Source organism: Cervus elaphus, unplaced genomic scaffold (assembly GCF_910594005.1).
Source record: "Cervus elaphus unplaced genomic scaffold, mCerEla1.1, whole genome shotgun sequence".
In the NCBI taxonomy this organism is placed as follows: Eukaryota; Metazoa; Chordata; class Mammalia; order Artiodactyla; family Cervidae; genus Cervus; species Cervus elaphus.
In genome coordinates, this window is record NW_025316692.1 from 579,558 (window position 1) to 606,191 (window position 26,634).

General features: G+C 51.8%; 1 protein-coding gene and 1 long non-coding RNA gene across 2 annotated transcripts in view; one reads left to right on the forward strand and one right to left on the reverse strand.

Moving 5' to 3' along the window:
• The window catches only part of LOC122691278 (proto-oncogene tyrosine-protein kinase receptor Ret-like), a 52,974-nt gene extending 31,194 nt beyond the window's left edge, over positions 1 to 21,780 (forward strand). Inside the window, 14 exon segments of the mRNA XM_043897922.1 lie at positions 1,461 to 1,719; positions 2,431 to 2,556; positions 4,076 to 4,186; positions 5,002 to 5,124; positions 6,067 to 6,332; positions 8,801 to 8,948; positions 10,369 to 10,476; positions 11,666 to 11,880; positions 11,963 to 12,085; positions 14,206 to 14,276; positions 15,550 to 15,687; positions 16,735 to 16,831; positions 18,301 to 18,448; positions 19,743 to 21,780. Of these exon segments, the coding sequence (XP_043753857.1) occupies positions 1,461 to 1,719; positions 2,431 to 2,556; positions 4,076 to 4,186; positions 5,002 to 5,124; positions 6,067 to 6,332; positions 8,801 to 8,948; positions 10,369 to 10,476; positions 11,666 to 11,880; positions 11,963 to 12,085; positions 14,206 to 14,276; positions 15,550 to 15,687; positions 16,735 to 16,831; positions 18,301 to 18,448; positions 19,743 to 19,900 (2,091 nt within the window). The 3' untranslated portion in view covers positions 19,901 to 21,780.
• LOC122691279 overlaps positions 18,363 to 26,634 on the reverse strand; it is a 29,729-nt gene continuing 21,457 nt past the window's right edge. The window contains exon 3 of the long non-coding RNA XR_006340375.1: positions 18,363 to 18,419. This is a non-coding gene — a long non-coding RNA (uncharacterized LOC122691279). The remainder of the gene's footprint in view (positions 18,420 to 26,634) is intronic.

Below are 26,634 nucleotides of genomic sequence, written 5' to 3' on the forward strand. Positions count from 1 at the left end.
TGTTTCTCTGAAGCACTTCTTAAAGTTTACTTGCAATTATGGCAAGCATGACTTAATATACTGCATTCTCCTAATGGCATAGCTGTGGCCATGTGCCCTTTAGAATATCCCATTTAGGGTCATCTCCTAACTAGGACAGTGGCTTTGCCAGTTTCTGTGGTTGGTTCCCATGCCACCTCCGCTCCTGACAGCCACTTAGTACCCAGCACATGAAGAGCCCCACCCTTGGACACAGCCAGGCTCCCCACTTGCCACCCCCGCCAGGCCTTTCCTGGAGGCAGAGGGCAAGGCTGGTGAGAGGTGACAAAGCAGAGGGGCCTGACGGGTGTCCAGGGGGGCTGAGGCGGGCATAGGCATTGCCAGGGGTGTGTCAGCAGAGCCAGGCAGTGGGGAGGGTGATGAGGGCTGAGTGGGAGTGGGGTCTGGGAGGGCGGGCCCCACCAGCCTCTGCAACACCTCCCACCCCTGACCACTAAGTCTTTCACTGTGCCTGGACTCAGGAGGGTGCAGAGACCCGAGTCTCAGCCCAGCCTTACACACACTGCTGTCTCTCACCAGCCCCCCCTTAGCATTCATGATTATAAATTGAAGGTGGTGATCTCAGGCAATTTTGAGGATCACAGGAGAAAGTGGAAGTGAACCTGCTCTGTACAAGGAAGTGCTCGGAGCCTAGGAGGTAGTTTTGTTGTGGTGTGAGGAGTGGGCTTGGTGGAGCCTGGCTCTGCCCTGGGCCTGAGCAAGGCTGAGCAAGGGCCTGGCCTGTGGCTGCAGGCAGGGGGCCCTGTGCCACCACTGCCGCCAGGCCCGCAGCCCTCGACCTTGACTGGTCAGAGCTTCTGATCTCAGGCCCCAGCAGCCCTAACTCCACCTTGGGTGGTGAGGTAGGGAAAAGGAGAGTCCAGGCCCCAGTGACCACTGCGGCCGTGAGGCATCCCTGGAGAAGTATCCCTTCTCTCCCAGGGGTTCCTGGAGGTGGGACAGCAATCCTGCTGTGTGAATTATGGCCCAGGTGCTGAGCTCTGGCTGACCAGGCAGGCGACCCAGGCAGGACACTGAGGATGGACCCTAGTGGTGCCCAGAGGGGAGGGAGGTGTGTGGGAGGCACCCAGGTTGCCTCTGTGCCCGAATGAGGGAGCAAGTGAGGGGTGAGCCGGGCAAGCCAGCAAGTGCCTCCCGGGCGGGCCAGTCCCTAAACCAAAGCCCGGCACCTGTGTTCTTTTCACCTCCGGCTCCCAGGAGCAGGGATGAAGGGTGGTGTCACGGTCTGCGCAGGGCCAGGCCAGGCCAGGCAGGCAGATGGGTCTGCAGATTCCAGGGGCATGGAGCATGGGGAGATTGGGGGCCACCATCTCTGGGCTGAGTAGGAAACTGTCCTGGGACTCAGCTGGCATGGAGCCCCTCCAGCCACTGTCCCAGGTGGTCCACTCACCTGGCTAAGGGTTCCGTGATCCCATGCCTAGATCGGGAAAGTCTGCATGGAAAACTGCCAGGAGTTCGGTGGCATCCAAGTGCAGTACAGGCTGCAGCCCTCCAGCGCCAACTGCAGCGCCCTGGGGATGGTCACCTCGGCGGAGGACACCTCGGGGACCCTGTTCGTGAATGACACGGAGGCCTTGCAGCGGCCCGAGTGTTCCCAGCTCCAGTACACAGTGGTGGCCGCCGAGAAGCCAACCCGCCAGCAAGCGCAGGCCCTGCTGCTCGTTACCGTGGAAGGGAAGTGTGAGTGCCCGGCTGCGGGAAGGGTCAGGGTAGATGGGGCGTGGCAGAGCCTCGGGCTATTCCTACAGAGGGGTGCTGTCCTATACCCCGTCACTGATCAGTGGGCTTTCTTGAGCCTCCTCTGTAAGACGAGAAGACAGCGCACAGCTGCACTGGAAGGGTGATGGGGGAGGCATGACACAGTTTAGTCCAGTGTGATAGCATTGTGGGTGGCCGCTGCTGCCCATCGCCTCTGTCAGCGGGTCCTACGTGTGCGCTTGTTTTAGGGCTGCCAGGTACGATATAGGACCCAGGTTGAGTGTGAATTTCAGGTAAACAACGAGCAATTTTTGTGGTGTAAGTACATCTCGTGCAGCCTTTGCAGTGAATTAGAAGACAAACTCCCCTATGTCCCTGTGATATTAGGGCCATATTTACACAAAGCAGGTATTCACTGTTCTCTGAAGTTCAAGTTTAACTGGGTGTCCTGCGTGTCCCTGGATGAGTCTGGCCACCTCCCATCCCCACTCCATACTCAGCCCCCTAGCTGCCCCTGCTGTGTGACTATGATGCCACCCCTCCCCCAGCAGCCCCCTCACTACCCTGCACCCCCAGAGTTTAGTGACTGCCTCCCCTCTGGGCTCAACTCGGGACAGCTCCAGCCAGTGCTGCCTGCACCCATGGGTGCCCATGGCAGGCTGGCCCCCCATGACTGCTTTCTGCCACCCCTAGACATGCCTGAAGAGCCTGGCTGCCCCCTGTCCTGCGCGGTCAGCAAGAGGCAGCCCGAATGTGAGGAATGCGGTGGCCTGGGCTCTCTGACGGGCAGGTGCGAGTGGAGACAGGGAGATGGCAAAGGTAAGCCCTGGGCAGAGCCAGGCGGCGGGGAGCGTGATGGGGGCTGAGGGGGAGTAGGGTCTGTGCATGCGGGCCCTGCCAGCCTCTGTGACACCCCCCACCCCTGCCCATCTAGTCCTCCCCTGCGCTTGGTCCCTGCCGTGGCTCCTGATGCCAGGAGAGGGTGGTCACGAGCGCAGGGAACAGAGAACCTTCCAACTGTTTATCACCGATGGGATCACAGGTGCCTGAGACTGAGCTCGCTCTGGACTTGAGAAGGTCGGGGCCAAAGTTGAGATGTGTGTGTTTTCTTTTTACTTTATTCTAAAATTCTGAATTTCTGTATTGGTGCCCACACCAGATGGTAATTAACATGTATATATCCATTTCTCTACCCATATACACATAAATACATGTGCAGTTGTGAATGTGAAATTGAAAGTGTTAGTCGCTCACTCGTGTCTGACTCTTTGGGACTCTGTGGACTGTAGCCCACCAGGCTCCTCTGTCCATGGAATTCTCTGACAAGAATACTGGAGTGGTAGCCATTTCCTTCTCCAGGGACTGTCCCAAGCCAGAGATCAAACTCAGGTCTCCAGCATTACAGGCAGACGCTTTACTATCTGAGCCACTATATTCACCCAATGCCTTCTCTTTTTTTTTTAACTTTTTATGTTATATTGGAGCATAGTTGATGAACAATGTTGTGTCAGTTTCCAGTGTACAGCATAGTGATTCAGTTATGCATATACGTGTATATATTCTTTTTCGAATTCTTTTTCTGTTGAGGTTTTTATAGCATATTGAGCAGAGTTATGTGCTATACAGTAGGTTCTTGTTGGTTATTTTAAATATAGTGTGTATACATGTGTATCCCAAACTCCCTGACTATCCCTTCTCCCCACTCTTCCCCCTATTCACCCAATGTTTTTAAACACATAGTTCACAGACACTTTTCGAAGATCTCTTGGTAATATTACTGTGCATCCAAGAAGTGGAGGAATTAAGGTAGACTACACTGTTGACATGTCATTTATGGTTGGCTTTACTTCATGAAAACACAAACCTTAAAATAATTCAAAATATCCAAAGTGGTCTTCAGAGAGGCTCTACCCAGGAGGTCCCAGCCCAGGGGACATGGACCCAAATAGGAGGGACCTGAGCAGCCTTGGGTGTGGACAGTAACTGGCTGCCAGCTGGGCCCACCAATCTGAGGGTCCCACCCACAGTGCAGCCTAGAGAGGGTCCCAGCCTCATCTGGTCTCTTCTGGCCTCTCTGATGTGAGCCTGGCACAGCTCTGGGACTGCCTGGCTCCTCTGGCCCCCACCATCCTGGCTGCCCTGTACCTCAGGGATGCCCTGCTGGTGGGGCTCTGTGTGTGGTTCTTCTCTGCTCAGATCTCAGTTTGCTCTTCCTTGCAGGGGATGGGGTGGGGTACAGGGTTGACCTGGAAGGCACTGGGGTGTGACCCTCCTGGCTCTGCAGTCTGAACAGGGCAGCTGCTCCCTTGTGGTCATAACTGCCCACTCTGTGTTGTAGGGATAACCAGGAACTTCTCCACCTGCTCCCCCAGCATCAGGACCTGCCCCGATGGCCACTGTGACGCCGTGGAGAGCAGAGACCCCAACATCTGCCCCCAGGACTGCCTCCGTAAGTAGCCCGATGAGCCTGCACCGTGACTCTGAGCGAGCAGGAGCCTGAATGGGTTGGGGGAGTAACAAGCTAAAGGGGCTTGGACTCTCACCTGCATTTCAGCCAGACCAGCCAAGCTTCTGGGTTTTGAGTGCTGAGCCCTTTCCTAACATTTTTTTTTAATAAAGGTGCTCCTCCCCCCAAATTAGAGCTTGCTGGCTTGACCCACACCCTTCCAGTGTTGCTCTAGCCAACTCATGGGGCACGACTCCCTGTCCCCCGTTTTGCTGACTGCCAGCTGCCCCCTCTGCCCCTTTTCTGCTTCTGAAAAGTAACCAAGTGTGGACCTTGACCTGGGCCCAGGGCAGCCTGTGGGTTCCTCCTCTCACCTGCTGCAGCCAGGGAGCTGGTTTGGGGGCTCATCATGGTGCAACTGGGGCTTCCCAGATGGCGCTAGTGGTAAAGAAACCCACCTGCCAATGTAGGAGATGTGCGGGTTTGATCTCTGGATTGGGAAGATCCCCTGAAGAAGGGCCTGGTGACCCACTCCAGTATTTTTGCCTGGAGAATCTCATGGACAGAGGAGCTTGGTGGGCTACAGTCCACAGTGTTGCAAAGAGTCGACCTGACTGAAGCGACTTAGCACACATGCATGCATGCTGAGGCTCTTGCCTGGGGTGACCTAGACTTCTGATCTCACTGTGCTCCCTGGGCGTGAGAGTGCTGACATCAGGTGGGGAGGGGCCTCTCATGATCCTGTCTGGTGGTCCTGGCTGGCCAGGTCCCCCTGGAGGCTGAGAGTGGGCTGCTGAGTGGGTGGTGTCTGTCCTCAGGGGGCGGCAGCATCATTGGTGGGCACGAACCTGGGGAGCGCCGGGGGATTAAAGCTGGCTTCGGTATCTGCAACTGCTTCCCTGAGAAGAAGAAGTGCTTCTGCGAGCCGGAGGATAGCCAAGGTGCATTGGGGGTGGGGGGGTGGGGGCACAGCTGGCCAGGATCCCCACACCTCCCTGAGCCTCCAGGGAGCAAGGGAGAAGATTGCAGGAAGGAAGAGAAACCTAGGAGATCTTCCTCCTTCCCTGGGGTCTTGGTTCCCCCATGTGTGCAGACAAGGAGCTGGCTCAAGGCTACTAAGACTGCCTTGTGGCCCGAAGTTCCTTTTATTTTTTTTTTGGCAAGGCTTATGGGATCTTAGGTGCCCAACCAGGGATTGAATCTTGGCCACAGCCGTGAAAGCTCCTTGTCCTAACTGCTGGACCACCAAAGAATTCCCTGGCCTCAAGTTCTATAATAAAGATTGGGCTGGAAAACTAGTTATTCCACCAAATAGCTCAGCATCTCCTCAGACTGTGCCTGTGTAGAGCCTTTCCTGGGCCTGTGGCATTGGCCAGCTGGGTCCCCCCTCCCAGCACCCTCCAGGTGCTTCTTCTAGAACAGGGGGGCCCCACTGAACACATGGGGAGCTTTTCTGGCATTTGGGTGGTCATTGCATGGCCCAGATCCTGGGCCACTTGTCTTTCCTCTCCACTATATATTGAACATGAAGAAAATACAGAAGATATTAGGAATGCAGGAGAAGAACTTCTCCCACCCCCCGGGCCCCTGGGCCTCTGGCTTCAGTGCAACGTTCCAGGGTGGGGGAGGTGCAGGGGTGCACAACCTCTGGTGTGTGACCTCAGGCAGGATGTTTATAAATGCTCATTCCTTCCAGAAAAGGGCAATAATAGTCTCTTGTAGCAAAAACATACAGAACAGTACCTGCCATGGGTCAGGAGGGTTGGCAGGCAGCTCACAGTCGGTCACAGCAGCCACTTCTGGCTGTCACAGGTGTGGCTCTGTTGGGTATTGGGGGTCCCCCTTGTGGGGTGTCTACTCTCACAGCCCCTACTCGCCCGCAGACACCCTGCGTGATGACCTCTGCTGCACAGTGATCACGGCAGCTGTGGTCTTCTCCATCGTATCTGTGCTGCTGTCTGTGCTGCTGTCCACCTTCTGCATCCACCGCTACCGCAAGAATGCCCACAAGCCGCCCATTGCCTCGGCTGAGATGACCTTCCGTCGACCCGCCCAAGCTTTCCCGGTCAGCTACTCCTCATCTGGTGCCTGCCGGCCCTCTCTGGACTCCATGGAGAACCAGGTCTTAGTGGACACCTTCAAGATCCCGGTGAGGTTCTCCATGTGGCAGCAGGGCCAGGGAGGCAGCCCTTCCAGGTAGCCCTGTGGGTAGCCTCTGGTCTAGGGCAGCTGGGGAAGGAGGGGGGGGACAGAAGGGGCAGGGCCCTTGGGGTTGTTGCATCCTTGCCTGCCAGGAGGACCTCGTGAGCTTCCAGCTGTCTTCTAACCTCCACCGAGCTGTCTTTCAGGGAGGGCAGAAGGCAGGGGTGGGGCAGAGAGCGTGAATCAGTGTGGAAAAGGATGGGTGCGGATTTAAATGACTGAGATCTGGGCCATTAGGCTCCAAGGAGAGGGCAGGCCATGCTGTACCCGCCTAAGATATCTCCTACGGAGGCCCCAAGTGCTGGAGGATGCAGCCTTGGGGGAGGCCCTGAGGAGGAGTGTGTGGGTTTTATTCTCAGAAGGTAGGACCACCCTAGGGCTGGAAGCTGATGTTCTGCCTTCATTTCCACGGGTCGCTCTGTTGGGGAGTCTGTTGGGTAGGAGCCCCATGATGAAACACTGTCCCCATCCAGGCGAGAGAGACTGGCAGGTGGGGGGCCTGGCCGCAGCCAGGAGGGGATTCTGTCTGTGGCTTGGAGAGTGGGGTTGCTGAGAGGCCTCTCAGGCACCATCAGGGGAGCCTGGCCCCAGGACTCTGTGACTGGCCTGCCAAGAGGGGAGAATCAGCCCAAGCCTCCTCCTCCATGGCATGGTCTGGGCCTGCAGTTAGTGTGGGAGGCTCAGACACCACCTCCTGCCCGGCCAGGCTGCTCCTCCGCCTGTCTGCCCTCCAGTGTTTTTGCTGAGGAGACTGAAATACTATGGGGACTGGGGGCTGGAGACCTCCCACCTGCTGAGTGTTTGGAACCAGCAAAGTCAGGAAGGAGGCCCCTGTGGCCACCACATCTGGGAATGGCCCTCGTGGCCCAGGGATGAGCCATTTGATTCCCTTATATGCCCTGGCGGTTTGTGCTGAGACACACAATGAGAGAGGTTCTTCTGTGGGGGGGCCACAGACCACTTTCAGCCTCTAGCCCAGAGTGCAGAGAAGCCAGAGCTGGGCCGCAGGCCCAGGACCACACTGACCAGCTCTGAGGTCTTAGACACATTATTCGACCCTTTGGCCTTAGTTCTGTCTTACATAAAGTGGGGAGGACACTTTGGGGTTTTAACACTTTTAAAGAGAAACAAATCAGAGATATCCCCTCTTAGCCCAGTCTTTGTGTGCAGTCAGCTGTTATCCAGTGCAGGGTGGACACCAGGGTGGTGGTGACTGTGTTGTCACCTTTGAGCCTGACTATGGATTCTTGGTAGAGGAGGAAATGGCAACCCACTCCAGTATTCTTGACTGGAGAATCTCATGGACAGAGGAGCCTGGCTACAGTCCATGGGAGTCAGACATGACTGCCTCTTTTGCAACTTAAAGAACAAACAACATGGGTTATTGGGGAAGCTGAGACACCAGGACACCTGGGGAGCTGGCTGGAAGGCGCCCCTGGCCGTGGTGCTTAGAGGAGCCTGCCTCTGCTCCCAGACGTAAGAACACAGGGTTCTGGTCCCTGGGTGGGGGGGGCAGTGGGTCACCAGTGTGTGTCTGTGGGTTAGGCGAGCCTGCCAGGCACATCATAAGCAGCCCCTGGAGCCATGCCCACACCCAGCCACAGCAAGACTTGGGGACCTGGGCATCCGGTGCTGACGGGAAGGCAGGTTCCAGACAGGCTTCAGCATCCCCAGAGTTCAGGTCTTCGAGCCAGTCTTGGAGACCCCACCCCAGAGGGGTCTTCAGTGGGCATGGTGTGTTGGGAAGGCCGGTGTGTGCAAGTTCTGGCCAGTGGCTGGGCTGTGGGAGGAGCAGACTCTTCCACACATTGTCAGGGAGGGATGGGGGGGTACCTGAGGGGCACAGTGGTAACTTTCTAGAGGCTGCCACACCAGGAAGGTGTTCTTGACACCCCCTCCTGTAGCTGGGAGTGCAGGGCTGATAGGCAACTGGGGCCACAGCTACCACTTGAGTTCTCTTGGAAGTCCTGGAGCCTGGGCCACTGTCAGTGCCTGGTGTCCAAAACAGAGGTGGTGCCATGAGGCTTGGGCCTGAGTCCCAGGGAAGAGGCTGTGGTCCCCCTGTGAGCACCTGTGGGTGCTGAGTAAACCCTGACTCCCTCACTGGAGATACCAGGCCCTGGGCCTGAGGTGGCCCAGGGCATCTACAGTAGATGGAGGCCAGTGAGGGTATGAGCATACGGAGTCCAGCCAGACTGTGGCAACACCTGCCTTCCTGTGGGGGGACGCATCTTGTCATGGCACCTCAGGGCCTGACTGTGGGGTCTTGCCCTTGGACATGGTGACTGTCACCTGTCACTTCAGGTGACAGTCGGCCGTCTGCACACGGAGCTTGTCCGCCGGCTCTTGCCTTCTTCCTTTCTTCTTACCTTCGCCATCTCTCTTCCCTCTCTTTTTCCTTCAAACCCAATGTAGGAGGATCCCAAGTGGGAATTCCCACGGAAGAACTTGGTGCTTGGACAAACTCTGGGAGAAGGTGAATTTGGAAAAGTGGTCAAGGCCACAGCCTTTCGGCTGAAAGGCAAAGCAGGGTACACGACTGTGGCTGTGAAGATGCTGAAAGGTACGTGCCCAGGCAGTACACAGGGGGCTCTGCCACTCACACCTGCGGGGGCCCCAGTGGGTGGATGAAGCCCTTATGACAGCCAGGACTCTGGCAATCAGCCTGCTGCCTCCTGAAGAACCAATACGCCTCCCCTGCTCTTCTTGAGTGGCTGCAGTCTAGGGACCTCCACCATGGATGATGTGGGCTGGTGTGGTCCCTGGAGAAGCAGGGTAAGACATTCCTCCCTTGAAAGCTTTCAGAGCCATGTTGCTTGTGTATCAATGTTGGGTAAAGATCCGAGTTTAAATTAAAAGCCCTTAAGTTCAAAACCGACAGCTCTCCCCACCTCAGTCTGCCCCATTAATTTCTTTCGCCAAGTGTCCACTGAGGTCCTGGTGAAGAGACCACCTGTAAGGACTGGCCCCTGTCCCCCAGGTCCCTGCCTTTCCCAGTCCCCATCCCCCCCAGCCCTTAGTGGGCCAGCACTGCCCCAGTCTTAGCACATGCTGGGTATCCTCACTGCTGCTTCTCAGCAGGGACTGGGTAGACAGTCCTCTGCCATGGCTGAGTTCTGCCTCAGCTTGACCAACTGAGGGCCCAGTGGCCATGTGATGGGCACATTTTAGGCTGATGCACTCTGATGTTCAGCAGTCGGGGAGCCATGCAGTGCCGGGTACTTTTGTGTACTTACCCAGGCCCTCAGACTAGGGTTGCCCCTTGTCTATGAGACCCCAGGCCCTAAGAGGGCACAGTGAGACTGGCCCTGGGTCACTCATGTGTGGTCCAAAGGGTTCCAATGCCCCATCTTGCAGCTGTCTTCTCATTTCCAGACAAGTCTACAGCCAGAGGCAGTGGCACAACTGGGCAGTGGGATGTGGGGCCATGACCCAGGAGGACAGTTGGCCAGGAGACCTCCACACCCAAGCTCCTGAGCACAACTATCTCTGCCCTTGGAAAACACACACTCAGCATGGCAAGACGACTTCCGTGAAGTCTCATGGCCTTCACCTTTCTCCAGGGCCTCACCCCCCTTTGCCAAGTGCTTGGTTGGCAGTTGTTTGGGGACACCAGGGAGTCCCTTTACCTCCCCAGAAGGGTTAACGAAGGGTTAACGCCACTGTCTTTGAGAGATGGTGATTGCAGGGAAATAATGCCATTTGCATGCATAGCCCAGCCCAGAAGGCTTTCCATGGAAAGACTCTGCTCACATGGAAGTGCGCTCCTCTGGTTCTTACTCCCTGTAGGCAATTGAGGCCGCTGTTGACCCTCCCATGGGCTGAGAGTAGCTCCAAGCAGTGAGGTCCTGGCAGGCCTCAGTCTGAACCTGAGTAGGATGTCTGGGAAGGAGACAAGTCTGTGTAGACCCCTCATTTGCGCCTGTGACCCAGCACGGTGGTAGCAGGGACTTTGTGACCTGCTTTGTTTCTGTGCATTTCAGAGAATGCCTCCCCAAGCGAGCTGTGGGACCTGCTATCAGAGTTCAACCTCCTGAAGCAGCTCAACCACCCACAAGTCATCAAGCTGTACGGGGCCTGCAGCCAGGATGGTAAGACCAGCCGGGGACTAGCAGCTGCTGGGCACAAGCCAGGGGCTCTGGGCTGCTCCATTCTGCATTCTCCCTCATCCCCATCCTTTTCTTCTCTGGCACCTGTCCTCTCTCTTCCTGGAAGCATGGTTTCTCTGGCCCTTGCCTGAAACTTGTGTGTCAGTGGACCATGAGGGCTGCCACAGGAGTGTTCCCTGGGGTCTCTGGCGACATCCTGGTTGTCAGCACCCTGCCCCAGGCCGAGCCCTTAAGACAGGGAAGTCCAGAGATGAGCAGTGTCTCCTGGGCACCTACTAGATATGCCATAACCTCCAGGTGATCTCAACCCCACCCCAGCCTGGGGTGGCAAAGGCAATGGCAGATCGTTTTTCACATAAGAGCATTTTGCTCTATTGGTCTTCCAAAACTGCTTTGCCACCCTGGGGGCCTCCCACTTTGTGTGTGTGTGTGTGTGTGTGTGTGTGCATGTGCGTGTGGGTGCATGTGTATTTGGGGTGTGAGGGAGATGGGAGGCCGACAGAGAGAGAGCAGCAGGGGCACCAGTAGCACTCAGGGCCGGGCCTCGGGGAGGACTGTGGCCTGAGAGCAGGCAGGGCAGGGAGAGGGTGGCCAGGGGCAGTCCAGAACCTCTGCCTCCATCAGCTGTCCGCAGGCCATACTGTGGCAAGACCAGGGGTACAGAAAGTTCCTGACATCCGAGCAGCAGTGGTTATCTCCCAGGGCAGCTTCAAATGCAGTGACTGCTTGCCCTGGACACCCAGGAAAGAGGTTGTGGTCAACTGTCCAGGCAGCTGGCTTTGGAATCCAAAGCCCCTGCAAGATGCAGGAGCTTCCCAAGTGGCACTAGTGATAAAGAACCTGCCTGCCAATGCAGGAGATGTAAAAGACTTGGGTTCAATCCCTGAGTCAGGAAGATCCCTTGGAGGGGGACATGACAACCTACTCCACTCTTCTTGCCTGGAAAATCCCATGGACAGAGGAGCTTGGCAGGCTACAGTCTATAGGGTCACAAAGAGTCAGACATGACTGAAGTAACATAGCGCTGCAAGGTGGAGAGCAGAGTGATGTGAGAGTGAGCTGAGGCTTGAGTCCTCAGGATGCTGGAAGTGATTGCCCCGTGCTGGCCCAACTTCTGCCTGCCCAGGGTCACCTAAGCAGCCAGCCCACGTACCTACTGCTCTGCCCCTAGGGCCACTGCTCCTCATCTTGGAGTATGCCAAGTACGGCTCCCTGCGGGGCTTCCTCCGAGAGAGCCGCAAGGCGGGACCTGGTTACGTGGGCAGCGGGGGCAGCCGCAACTCCAGTTACCTGGACAACCTGGAGGAGCAGGCCCTGACCATGGGCGACCTTGTCTCCTTTGCCTGGGAGATCTCACGAGGGATGCAGTACCTGGCTGAGATGAAGGTGCGTGCCGCCCCAGCCCCGCGCCCCCTCCGCCAGCGATTGGCCCGGGGTTCAGGGGTCCCTGCTGTTGTCTTTTCCACAGCTTGTCCATCGGGACTTGGCAGCCAGAAACGTCCTGGTAGCCGAGGGCCACAGGATGAAAATCTCAGATTTTGGTCTGTCCCGAGATGTTTATGAAGAGGATTCCTACGTGAAGAGGAGCGAGGTACCAGGCTCTGGGGTGTGATGGCCTGAGGGCAGAGGGCATGGTCAGGGAGCCCACAGGGTGGGGACAGATTTTGATCTGAGGAAGATAAAGCGGGTTTTTAGAGTGCAAACTTCCAGTCCTCATCCCCGAACTCTTTCCTAGTCCTGGGTCCCCAGAGACCCAGAGCAGGACTCAGTCTTGAGCCTGTTCCTTCTCTTCCTCACAGCCACACGTGCTGTTTTGGAGCTCCCTGCTGGGAGTGGGGTTCCTGCAGCTTCTCTCACTTTTCATCACTATCACTTCTAAAGGTCACCCACCACTGCAGAAATAACAATCTTCTTGTCTGCAGTTGCTCCTCTCACTGCTGCAGAGTGAAGGTCACTGTTTTACTTTCTGTGTAACTTTAGTCCTTTGCTTGGGGAAAAGAAATGAATTAAACTCAAGCTTGCTAGTCATTCTTTACAGAAAGGATTGAACCACTTTACAGCAGGGTATGCTCCTGGTCCAAGGGCCTAGGAACGGCTGACTAAGTGAGTTTGGAAGGCAATCAGGAGGATCCTGGAGACAAAGTCCAGAGTTGCAGTGTAGAGATTTGGGAAGCTTTTTCCAAGTCACTAAAACAGGTGGTTCGGGGACCTTCTTGGGAAACCTGGTTCCCTGGTATGGTCCCCTTCCCTGTGACATTGGTCTTGACTTTCTTGGTGCTGCTATCCTCCCAATCCCTTTCTAGTAGCCTCCCTGTGACAGACTAGACAGGGAAGATCACAGGCCCCCTCAAGACACACAGCTAAGCTGGCATTCAGAACAGATGCTGCTCAAAAAGAAAAACACAGAAAGCCACGACATACACTTCAGCTTTGCTCTGAGGGGCGAGTGAAGCCCAGGTGCTCCTGGGGCTGTGAGGATGACATTTGATTTCTTGTGGGGTTTCTGTTGTGACAGCACGTCTTAGAAGTGCTGAAGGGGAAGTGGAGAGGGGTGCTCCCTACCCCGTGGAGGGGGCTGGATGGAACTTCCTGTTGATGCACTGGTCCTCGGGAAGGCCCTGTGTCACCCAGCAAGGAAGCACAAGGTGCCCAAGCTCGGCCCCTGAGAGCACAGCCTGCAGGTTGCATTGTTAGAAACACACACCCTCGAAGCAGTCACAGTTCATGTAGGGTATGAATCCTAAATAGTACTTTAAAAAAAAAAAAGAAGTACAATAAATGCATTAAAATCCAAAGCAAATGCCTTTTTTTTAATTGATTGTGCCTTGATGCTGACCTGTTTGTTGTTGTTTAATCGATCAGTCGTGTCTGACTCTTTGCGACCCATGGACTGTAGCCCAGCAGGATCCTCTGTCTATGGAATTCCCCAGGCAAGAATACTGGAGTGGGTTGCCATTTCCTCCTCTAGGGTATCTTCCTGACTCATGGATCAAACCCGCATCTCCTGCACTGCAGGTGGATTCTTTACCACTGAGCCACCAGGAAAGCCCGCTGATCTATTTGTACCAAAAAGCTATTTCTTAAGTTGCATTAGAAAGGATTTGTTAGGTTGAACTCCAGCCTCTCCATGGTGGAGGACAGTCTTTCAGAGGATGCTAAAAGGGCCCTGGAATAAAATAAGAGGGAAAAATCAGACTCAAGACACTCACATTGATTTCTTCGCTCAGAGCTTCTTAGAAAGGCCTTTAGTGTGTTCGTTTGTGTCAGAAATTCCCAAGATGGAAACACTGGATGTTGGCTTCCCAGACCCCTTCACCCTCAGAAATCAGGGGAGATCTTGATGGAAGTGCTTCCAGCCTACCCACTGGGCAGCACCCAGGGTGCAGTGCCCCTGATCTCCCGAGAAGTGACCACAGTGGGGCCTGGCTTGCACTTAGCATCAATTCCTTGCGATGTGGTGCATGACCAGCACACCTTGTATAGCTGTGGGCAGGCTGACTGACTCCCTCACGGGTCTCAGCCAAGCCTAGGAAGGCGGGGCTAGGACTCCAGCACCTGTGAGGCTGGGCTGCTGGCCTCTACCCAGGAACACACTGGAGTCATTACTCAGTGTTCCCTAAGAGCTGAAAGAGCCTGAGATGTGTCCCCCACACACACCAGTTCCTAGGATCTCAGAGCAACGTTAATGCCTTTCTTTCACTCCTTCCTTAGGGTCGGATCCCAGTCAAGTGGATGGCCATTGAGTCCCTCTTTGATCATATCTACACCACCCAGAGTGATGTGTGAGTCAGGGTGTTGCCTTCCTGGGGTGGGGGTTACATGTATGCACCTGTCTGGGCAGCTCCGCTGGGGAACAGAGTTGCCCTGAGTCCCTGTCAGCCCATTCCAGCCGTCCAGAGTGACCTCCCCAAACTGGGGGGCTGCGGATGGGGGAGCTTTGTGTACTTACACAGCAAATGGCAAAGGCCCAGGCAGTAGTTCTGAGTGCCACGGTGGAATGCATGAGGATGTGAGCCATAGCTGCAGCCCCCCTTGCCTCCCCCACCTCCCCTGCCCTCTCTTTGGACATCTCAGTGACACACAGTCCCAGCTGAACAGTTCCCTCTCTGTGAGCCTGAGTGTGAGCAGGCTTCAAGCAGGTCCCTGGAGACTGGTCCCCACCCAGAGACAGGTTTAGGGTGGAGTGACCTTGAATGGGTTTCCGGTACCCAAACTGCTCCAAGACCAAAACTCAGTCTTCCAAGTCCAACTGCATTCTCAATTGTTTTCAAAACCACAACAGACTTGTTTCCAAATGTTCTGCTGTAAACAGCCTTGCATGTTTTAAATAAGGTAGGCTGTGAAAAGGCAGTTCTTAAACAGTTTTAACAGCTGTGTTCTGATTACCAAGTTGACTGTAAAACAACTGGAAATGCAGGGGAAAGCATAATGAAGAGACTAAAAGTCAATGGGGCCCCACCATCCCAAAATAACTACGGCCAGCACTCACAGGCCTTGCCTAGAGTTGTCCGTGGCATGCAGGCATTCTTTATTACTGTAAACGGGCTTGTGTGATAATGCTGTTTTGTGATGATTTTGTCCCCACTTGACAGTAAATTTTCCCTCACAGTTGATATTTTCCCATTGCAGTGTTTTTTCCTTTTAACATCTTATGAAAATTTCCAGGCACACAGAAAAGGTGAAGGGGTTTTGCAGAGTGCCCTGGTGCCCTGTGGCCTCAGTTCAACCTGCTTTTCACTGTGCTCATTTGCATTCCCTGTGCCGTCTCTGATGCTACAGAGCTCCACCTCAGGGGTCAGCCACCTGCCCTTTTTGGATATGGGGGCTGAGCTTGGGCAGCAGCTTGCCAGGGGGTTGGGGCAGGGCAGGCAGACACCTGGTCCCGCCTCCATTCCACTTCCATCTGTCTGGTCAGCCTAGGCTGAAACTGTGGGCACTTGGACCACTCTCTGTACAGGGAACTCGGGTCCTGTTGCTGCTCAGGGGGAGGATATCTGGGGCGCTGAGGATGCCACAGACTCAGTGCAGTCGCTCATTGGCCCTCTGGTTCTGCAGGTGGTCCTTTGGTGTCCTGCTGTGGGAGATTGTGACCCTGGGCGGCAACCCCTACCCTGGGATTCCTCCAGAGCGGCTCTTCAACCTTCTGAAGACAGGCTATCGGATGGAGAGGCCAGACAACTGCAGCGAGGAGATGTGAGCATGCTTTCTCTGGTCCAGCCTCCCCAGCCACTGACACTCCAGGTTTTGGAGGGGTGGGGTCATGCACACTCATCCTTTCCCACTGCTGGGCAGCCCTGGGTGCCAGCCCCAGGCGAGCTGGGCAGCTGGAAGCGACGGGCTAAGACAAAGGCACAGATGACAGAGAACCACCCTTGGGCATGATGGCAGATGCTGGGGACCCAGATTCCACTGGGGGCTGGGTGGGCCTCCTGGGGGGACTTACAAGCTGAGGGGGAGCAGGACCCCAGGAGAGGTGGTGGAAGGATGAGGGAGCAGCTTCAATCTAAGGCTAGAGACCTGTCCCAGGATGCTTGGGGAGGGGCAGGTAATTCAGAATGGCCCCAGGGGTACATACAGGGGAGCGCCCAAGTGGAGACACCAAGGCAGGCAAAGAGCAGGCAGATGGCACCTGGACTTCAGCTCGAGGGCACCAGAATCTTCTCATCAAATGGTGGTTCCATCAGATGATCCTTGGAGAACAGGTTGAGAACACATGAGAGGGGGGTCGTCCATAGTTAGACACACACTGGTCCATTCATTCTACAAAGTCTGTCATGCACCTGCCATGTGCCTGGCTCAGGGCTGTGGGAGTGCAAGGGTGAGTAGGTGCTGCCTCCCTGAGCACCCTAGACTGGCAGGCACAGGCCGAGCACTCACCCACAAGGTGGCCCCTGCAGCCCTGCCAGAGCCCCAGGGGAGGGAGGGAGGGAGGTGCAAGACAGAGTGTGCTTGGCAGGTTTTTGTGTTCATACACAGTTCATCCTTCATAAGAGTTTTAAGGACTGGCATTTCTGCGTTAGCTGCCATAACAAGCATGGCTGGACCACAGCGCCAGACACTGTGAGCCCCTGCTGACCCATCATACCCTGGCCCAACTCAGAGAAGGATGTCAGTGACACAGGAACAGCTTTGGGATTTTGGACCAGAGCCTCTGGGGCCCAGGTGCACTGTACTGGGTGTGGTGGTTGTGACTGGGCAATCCTTGCTGGATTGTCACCACCCACCTGTTTGTCTCACCAGGTACAGTCTAATGCTGCAGTGCTGGAAGCGGGAACCAGACAAGAGGCCAGTGTTTGTCGACATCAGCAAAGACCTAGATATGATGGTTAAGAGCAGAGTGAGTACCCGGAGCCAATCCTTGGTGCCACTTCCCTCACCCCAGTTCATGGAATTCCCAATACAAAGGCAGAGTGCGGCTGTGCAGAGTGAGATGGTCATGTCGTCTCCTGGTAGGGGGCAGGGCAGATTGGGGGCGGGGGGGGGGGCACGAACCTTTATCCTTAATCCAGGCCTCTTGGACTTCTTGAAATTAGGGAGAAACCAGGATTTTTACCTTGACACTTAGGAAGAGCCCTCCACAGACAGGGGTGGGAAGAAGATATGCCAAAGCCAAACAAAATTATTTTCAGTAATGGAACTTGAGGAAGTAAAGTTGGAATGAATGTGTCCTAAATTCAGATTCTATGAAGGGTCCGGCTAGGGGTGGAAAGTGAAGGGAGCAGTGGAAACTGTGACAAATAGTAGCCTCCCAGCTGGCTCTGAAGGACCTGTTACCATAGACAATGTAACCTGTAGGAATAAGAGTGCCAGCATGCCAGGGCTTTTTAAGGAATGTTTATGTTTCCCAGTTTTTATAGCAATTTCCAAAAGCTCAGTGTGGGCCAAACAACATATCTGTGTGCCTCCAGTTTACAACTCTAGGTGATAGAGGAAATCAACACAGTTTTCACTAATATTGATTGGGCAATGGGCTGCCTCCTGTATTCTGCCTTAGATGCTGGGGATGCAAGTAAAGAAAATAGACACAGACCTTGCTTGCCCTCTGGTGGTTTCATCCTTAAATTGACACAGTTACTGAAAGTTGTCATTTCTCCAAACATGGAAGGCAAGATGCATGGACTGGGCCCCTTGGAATAAAACCCAACCTTGGTGTATCGTTTGGGCACATCCTATGATTTGCCCTAAACAGAGGTAATAGCTGATGCCTACAAACAGCTTTCCTAGAACAGTGCTGAGAACCAGCCAGAAACACACTGGAAGCATTCTTGACACCTTTAACCAGGGCAGTGGAAGTAGCCGGTCCTCACAAATCATCCTGCTTGGGAGCTGAAGCCTCTAGCAGCATCTTATGCAAAACCCACACCGATGACTCAGATTTCTTGGTCCTGACTTGATATTGGAGATGGCAGGAGTGCCTGGAGGGAAGCCAGAAAGTGTGGAGCAGATGGGGAATGTGTCTTGGCCTTCCCACATGAGTCACGGGACTGCAATCCCGGAGCCTCAGGTTTTATAAACAGGCCTGTTCTCCAGTGCTGGGCCTGGTGCCCCTAGCGCTGCAGAGAGAGGACCAGAACAATGAGGGAACACATTTCTGCCTCCAAGAGGTGATTTTCTGTGATGAGGACCAGAGGCTGGGGGAACTCATGCTGACAGACCTGGCCAGGGGCTCAGATCTGGCGAGAGGTTGATAGGTGCGGGGTGGGACTCGGCTGGGGCTTCTGCTATCAGGCAGGGCGGGGGTGGGGAGGGGTGGGCATGTCCAGCAATGGCCTGCTCCAGGAGTGACCAGCTCTCTCTCCCTTCCAGGACTACTTGGACCTGGCCGTGTCCACCCCATCCAACTCACTGTTGTATGATGATGGCCTGTCAGAGGAGGAGACACCCCTGGGGGACTGTAATAATGTTCCCCTCCCTCGCACCCTCCCCTCCACGTGGATTGAAAACAAACTCTATGGTAGAATTTCACATGCATTTACTAGATTCTAGCCACGTTGTTCCTGCTCTCTGCACTGTCCTTACACTCTCTGTAATGCTTTTTAAGAGTGTTTCTGGTTTGAATGAAACCAAAGTCTGCTCTGAACCTTTTTGTTTGTAAATGTCTGACTTTGCATCCATTTACATTCAGGCATTTTTTTTAAAACTATGTTTTTTTTAAAGGATGTGAAAATATGTGTGATGATCACATTGCCCAGCAGCTTAAGATGATAGAGGAGAGGGCGGGGCAGAACTCTCAGGGGATATTGAGAAATGATGACTCAGTCATTTCCCGGGTGGGGATTTAGTCATAGTACTTCTAATTTAACTACTGGGGTACATTTTCCTGACCTGGGGAGGCATTTAATCTAGAAAGGCAGAACCAGAACTACCCTGCCTGCACTGAGAACACAGCCAGCAGCCCCCCAGGCTCTGTCTGGGTGAGTGGAGGGGGGCGGCTTGGAGGCCACCCGGTGCTGGGGACCACCATTGGTGGGAGGGACACACACAGAGTACTGTTTTCACATCCTTTGTATCACACACTGTCATGACAGTTGTCACTTATGAAATCAGTGCTAAAAGCTGGAGCAAAATGCTTTTTGAAAGAATGTAGTCTGTGGTGCTGTGGTCTTGCAATGGACAGTAAATATGGTTCTTGCCAAAACTCCTTCTTCTGTCTTTAATACTTGAAATTTTTTTCCTGTTTCCTAACTTCATCATGGAGTGTTTTGAACTCTTGGAGTCTCAAGCCTTTTTCAGCCGAGGTTGTTCCTTTCGCATGCCTCCTGGGTCATTGATTCCTTGCTGGCTAGTGTTCCTTGCCATTTGTCCCGTCAACGCTGTGGGACTGGGCTGCGTGCACCCTTGATTTGGAAAGATCCCCTCCTCCGTAGTAGGCTGGGATGGAAGACAAGTAGGCTCCTTTACGTTAGAGCACTGTATATCCAGGCAGTACAACAAGGTGCTGTTGCATTATGCTGCCTTACAGAAAGAGTTAAACAGGTCACCAGAGATTGATCAGATTTGAGAGTCTGAAGCTTATAAAAGTCAAAATTGGTAGTTTCTGGTAAGCTACAGTTACCAAGAGAACATGTGATGTTCCCCCCTTCTCCCAAACATGTTTTGGAAACCTGGAGCATGAAACCCTGCAGGCAGTTGGCCCAGAAACCAGAAGTTTGGTTTGAACCTCAAAGGGAGTTTTGCCAAGGCCTTACTGTCTGGACATGAAGTTTGGGTTCTTCAGCACAGAACAAATGATCTGTTTTCATTTTTAGGCATGTCAGACCCGAACTGGCCTGAAGAGAGTCCTGTACCACCCACAAGAGCCGCTGGCACCAACACTGGGTGTCCAAGATATGCAAATGATAGTGTATATGCTAACTGGATGGTTTCACCCTCAGCGGCACAATTAATGGACGCGTTTGATAGTTAACATTTCTTTGTGAAAAGTAATGGACTTTGGAGGGGAAGAAACATTCTGAGAACAGATCTGCCGGCCCCTATTTGCACATTTCACACTGGCTGGCGGTCTTGCCACCCAGCAGATGTAGCACACTGGACGGTGTAGGTGTTCCTTCTTCAGCCCTCCGCAGCACCCAACCGGTGCATCCGTGAGCACCACGCACTCCGCGCTCACACGTATCGGTCCCTCACTCACTACCTGAACTGTTTGACTTTTTTCTGGTTGCCTCCAAACAAGGTCACATGATTTAAACATGTCCTTGTTCAAAACAAGAGCCCGGCCAGGCTGCATAGGGATGTCAAAGCCCGACCAAGGCTGGAGGGGAAGAGGGGACTTCTGGACAGGCCTCGCCGCAACCTTCAATATCCTGTTTTGTTTCTTTTTAAATCATGTAACCTCTTCTTAGGAAGACATTTGATTCTTATTATGATTAAAATGATCCTTAGGTTTAGCACAATGGAGAGACGTGATGCCACATTTGGTATGTAGGTAGGTGGTGTGAGGGGAGGGGGCTTCTAGGATACATCTGTCCACCTGGCTGAGAGATCACACCCCTGTGATGAGAAGTGTATGGAGGAGGGGGCCTTGGAGTGGAGTGGACTCATATCCAAGTATTGCTGACCACAGAGACTTGGCTGCCGTGAACTCCCCAGCCTACCCCACCACAGCCTTCAGTACCCACCCATCCAGTGCCCCAAAGTGGCAGGGGCTCATCTCACACATTCATGGTTGGGACTTGTGCTCAGTCTCAGCTAGTTAGGTTAGAAGTAGTGTCGACAAATGACCCAGGACTGTGACACCTCTGATGACAGTTCTGATGGGGAAACGACAGGGTTTTGGCTCTTACAGAGCTTGTGTGAAAAGGTACATGTGTCCACTCTTGCTGTGTCTGTAACGTAATGCTGCTATGGCCAGACATTTTTGTTCTTAGGTTCTGACCATGACTCATAAGCTTCTTGTCATTCTTCACTGCTTGTTTGTGGTCACAGACACTCAGCACTCCTCCCATCCTGTGGGGGTGGCTTTCGGGAAGTCCTGGTGGCTCTTCTTTCTGTCCCAATGCTGTCACTTTGCAGGAGAGGGTCAGTTACCAAAATACTGTCTGGTCTTCATACTTAAAGCACTGTGAAAGAACCTAACGATGTCTCATGAGAATGCTGGCTTTTATAGCCATTTCACCAAAGTGGTAAAGTGGTAAAAATTATGGCATTTTTGTGGCCAAGAAGAATTGGATGAGTTTTGTGGAAGAGCTGTGTGTGTGTGTGTGTGTGTGCATGCGCATCTGTGTGTGCACGCATGTGTGTGTGTACACACCCAGGGAGAGCACTGGAAAAACACTTAACTGCAGATGTAACATGGCTTTAGTTTGGGCCATTGTTCAGACGCACTGTGATAAGTTCTTTTACAGATATCTAGTCATGGTAGTAAACTTGTGGGTTTCAGATGTACTTGATGATAGTCTTGTTAAATGCAGAAGTAGGGAGAAACTTTCTCAAGTTATTAAAAATGCCTACTCAGTGTGAGAGGCTGTAGCAGATTTGTCCTCAGCAGGGGGAGAACTCCAAGTCTAACTGGCTGACCCAGTGCTGGGGAGTTAACCCTTGACTCATAACCTAATTGTCTGTTCCTGAGTTATCCAGGTACTCATACTTGTTAGTCTATCAGACAATTTTCATATGCATATACACAGAAGTTACTAAGTATTTAAGTATTACTGAGTATTACTGTTTTAAAATTTGTTAAATCTGTTTATGAAAGGTTATTAAATCATACTGTGTCAATTTGCTTTTGTAGTCAAGGTGACTAAGAAAATCATTTCAGTTATGTAAATAAAATCATGTATCATACAATGTGTAAACTTCTTTTCTCTTTTTAACCTTCTGGTTGGAAACATTAGGTTTCTGATTTTAAAGTTTCCATATAAAGAGTAAGATATCACAAGGGGATCTATTGTGGTGACCACTGGGGAAGTAAGACTGATCGAAGGACCGTGGGGGCTCTTGGTGATGTTATTGACTTGTCTTGTATAATATGTACATGAACAGCCACATTTATAGTAATTGTGAAAACTAAGCTCGTTCTGCCACTCAAAGGATTCCTTCCCTAAAACAGAGCAGGTATTTGCTCTTGTCTAGTAATTTGCTGTTTGTTTCTTGAAGCTGGAGTTGGACAGTTGTGAGAGAGACTGTAAAATGCATTGTCATGACTGAAGGTCCATTGGAGGAAAAACTTTGCTCTGAACCACTATGAAATCTAAAATACTAAATGCTTCTGTTTATGACTTCCTGTTGGGTTATGCAGGGATGCTATGAGCTCCTCAGAAATCTGGCAAGGAGCAGATGGTGGGTCAGTAGGGAAACACAAGTTATTAGCAATGTAAGTCTGATTTGTGGTTACATTGTGCACTGGATACTGAGGGCCTTGGGTGCACACATGTACACATAGGTGCGTAAGTCACCCAGGGGCTGCCCCAGGCCCATAGTGCTCCAGCTCCTAGCCCTTAGTGCCTCCTTCAATCTAGACCTCAGGGATGGGAAATGAATGTAATTTCTAGACTCAGTTGTTTGCCTCTGAATGTTTAGAAACCCGTGTTGAAAAAAGCTAATACTAAAATATGAAAAACTCCTTTTTCAAGAGGAGAAACCTTCCATTAGTAGTGTGTGTGTGTATGTGTGGTTTATTTTTCTGAAAAGGCACATTCTCCACCAAGCTCCACACAGGATTGCTTAGCCACAAGGTCAGCTTATTTGGCTAGAAATGTAGTTGAATATTGGAGGAGGGAATGGTTACCTGTTCCAGTATTCTTGCCTGGAAAATTCCATGGACAGAGGAGCCTGGTGGGCTACAGTCCATGGCATCACAAAAGTCAGACACACGACTGAGCAACTGAGCAGGTATTTGAATATAATATCTGAGAACATGTCTCGGACAAACGCTTAACATAAAAGGGAAAGCAGAGTTTCCCCCACTAGAAACAGAGCATTTTTCCAGGCAGAGGAGTGGATATTTCCTTCTTCTCCTTTGAGCATGTTTATATGTGGGGTATTTGGATGGTGGTATTTAGGGTGATTCTAGAAAGTGCAGAAGAAATCCTTATCTCTGTGTCCCTGGAAAGACATGCTCTGAAGGGCATGTGCCACAGTGGGGCACACCCTCCCTTCCACGTGAATTTGCACGTGGTGCTTACCCTCTGGGTGGGCCTATACATCCAGAAAGCACCATCCACTCAGGTTGCCTGCCCCACTCCATCCCTTCTCCATGGAAACAACCTTGGCAGGCTCACTAGAACTTTATAGGAACTTCCTTGGCAGTCTGGTAGTTAAGACTCTGTGCTTCCACAGCAGGGGTCATTAGTTCGATCCCTGGTCAGGGAACTAAGATCCCCCACATGCCACCCAGCACAGCCAAAGTTTTTTTTTTTTAATAATTAAAAGAACTTTGTAGAGTTTCCCACATCTTTAGGGAGTTGGGATTCACATGAATAATTCTTGGCTGAGATCAGGAGAAACCAGAACCTGTATGTAGAGAGTTTTTCACTGTGGAGTATGGTGCTGTGCCTGCAGAAGAGGCTGGCTGGGTGGCTGTGTTAACTAACAGCTGGGAGGATAAGCTTCACTCCCAGAATTAAAGAGGGACGTATGTGAATGCTTGAAAGAAATCCGTTAATCTGTGCAACTCAGATTTCAATTGCTGTATCAAGTGACAAGATATTTTTTCAGAAGTTTCTGGAATGTGCTAAGTCACAGGACCTGGTGAATGGTGATCTCTCAGGGGGGCTGTGACTGGGAGGTTGTCTCGCTGTGTCAGCTTCAGGGACATCAGTGTCACAGGAACTGGGCCAGGCACATGGAGGGAGCCGTGACCAGAGACCACCAATCAGTGTGACCACAGCACTTATGTATCACCCCAGGAGAGACCATGATCCTGCATCCTTTGAGATGACACTGCGCAGTTCAAGTTCAAAATTGGTGTGGGGAGTCGAGGTAAGTGCATTCTAAAACTAAGAGGGAAAAAATCATTTTTCAAGAAAAAAAATTTTTGATGCTTCAGACACAGACTGTATTTATCATGCAGACCATCAGTTTTTTGAATAAAAATGCAAAGTTCATTTTTTATATCCCTATTTTTATTGATGTCAGTTTTGTCAATGGTACTCTTTCAGGCTGCACTTGGTTTTCACCTGTGGTCCAGTCCTTTTCTGCACTTTTCATTTTCCCATAGAGGAAGGTCATTCTTGTGGGTTGGGAAGGATCTAGCCCCAGGTGGCACAGTGGAAAAGAATCCGCCTGCCAATGCAGAAGGTGCAAGAGATGGGTTCGATCCCTGGGTTGGGTCTCCAGTGTTCTTGCCTGGGAAACCCCATGGACAGAGGAGCCTGGCGGGCTCCATGGGGGTGCAGAGAGTTGGACACGACTGAGCAACTGCACACACATAGCCCAGAAGAAAAGAACATAAGGCTGCCTCTTGCTACCGGAGGCAAGGGACTTTGAAGGACTTCAGGGAGCCCATATATGCCTTGTCACAGACTCTGCCCTTAGGAGCTCCTCTCAACAAAAGCAAGTGACTTGCTCCATGTCTTGTACCTTTTTTTTCTGGGAGTTTTAAAAAAATTTTTTAAACTTGAAATTTTTAAAACTTTTTAAAAATTTTTAAACTAAAAAATTTTTAAAACTTCAATTTTAAAAATTGAAATTTTTCCTTGAGACTCTCTGGCCACAGGACGTGAGAAGCCAAAGTTCTTGGATTTTTCAGAACTCCAGGGTAAAGCAGTTGGAGGACTTCATGAACATATTAATAAAGAAGATTACAGGAAACAAATATATGTGTGTGTGTGTGTGTGTGTGTGTGTGTGTGTGTGTATGTATGGGTTTATTTAGTGTGGAGTCTTAGCCACTGGACCAACAGGAAAGTGCCCATAGGAAACAATTTTTAATGTCAGGAATGACACAGAAGAGGGAAAGACTGCAGTTTCTCAAAGGACAGTCATTGAAAGAAATTAAAAGAAGTGTTATGGCAAAAAATAGAATTTTTTTTTGTCTGCGCTGTTTGCAGGATCTTAGTTCCCCAACCAGGGATTGAACCCATGCCCCCTGCAATAGAAGCATGGAGTTATAAACACTGGACCACCATGGAAAATTGTACTTTTTAAGAGAGCTGAATCATCCATATAGCTTTGTAGAAATAAGACCACCCAAAAGAGAACATGCAGGGTTTATTTATTCTGCACTTGCTATTGCAAAGGAAGAGGCCACCATCTTCTTGCTTATGGCAGAGACTCAAAGGCAGGCAGAGGAGGTAGAAAGCTTTACAGGAAAGAAAATAGTGGGGGAGGCTTCAGGTATACTGTGGAGGCTATTGGCATGAGGAGGCTGAAGGCACTAAAGTAACTAGAAACAGCATCTTAGGTGATTCACTTGGAGAATATATTTGGCTTTCTTTGGGCAGTTTCAAGTTGGAAATTGGGGCAAAATAAAACAGGGAAGCTGGCAGTCATTGACAAAATCCTGACCATTTTGGGCTGGTGACTGCAGAGGTTACGGGAACTCCAGTTCTTTGGTTATTCATGGGCTGGCCGTTGTCTGTTTGCATATTCAGTCTCTCAGTTCCTCTCTTTTGTTCATTTTTTTGCTTGAAAGTTGATGAATACAAGGAACTTTAGAAATTCCGGCCTTCACCGCTTAGAGGCTGATTGTTCAGTCATCTCCATGGCTAACTATATTGTGAGGTATTTTTTTTAATGGGTGGATTATATTTATTTACTTTCAGTGTTTATTTATTTGGTCATGCTGAGGGAGTATGTGGAATCTTAATTCCCAGACCAGTGACCAATCTCATATCCCTTGCATTCTGGAAGCATGGAGTCTTAACCACTGGACCACCAGGGAAGTCCCTGTTGATTGTCTTTTTTTTTAATAAGAGTCATTCTAACAAATGTGAGGTAATATGCCATGGTTGTTTGGACTTGATTTTCCCTTACCTTCCTGTTGTATCATCATGTTGATCACCTGACAAGAAAGTGGCTGTTCAGAAGCATTTGGGTCCCAGACAGATGCAAAGAACCAGCATCATGACCACTAGGACAAAAACATGAACAGTTAATAAACCCTCTAAGGTTTATTGAACCAAGAATTCCAACCCAAGCCAAGCACAAATCCCATATAGACCATGAGGATCAAATTTATTACAGAGTGAAGTAGCTTTGCCAGAAGGCATGTATTGTCCGTCTCAGCTTCCCTATTTCAATGACACAAGTATGGTGTTAGGAATGGCACAGATCATGACTAACCAACAAGAAATCTAAAGCAATTATTAAGCAATAATAAAGCTCTAGTGCCAGCCTCCTGGCAAAGTGCTTCTTGTAGTTCCTTTCTTAGGGGCAGTTATCCCTGAACTTGGGGCCATGGGGAGTAGTAGCCCCACATTCACAGGGAAAGGCAGACCCACCTCCACACATCTCTTCCGTCCCCTTTGCTCTGTAGGACAGCTCTAGCAAGCCTAGGTCTGTCAGAAAATTCTTGGCTTTGATGGGAACACATCCTGGGTGTGAACCTGCATATCCTACCTAGGGGCCACAGGGTGCCTGTTTCACTTGAGTGGGCCCTGAATTGTTGCAGCCCAACAAGAGCTTGAAAATCCATCCAATTGCTCTTTTTGTACCTCTGAAAGAGCTAGCTTTGCTCCACCCTTTGGCAGTGTGGAGGGAA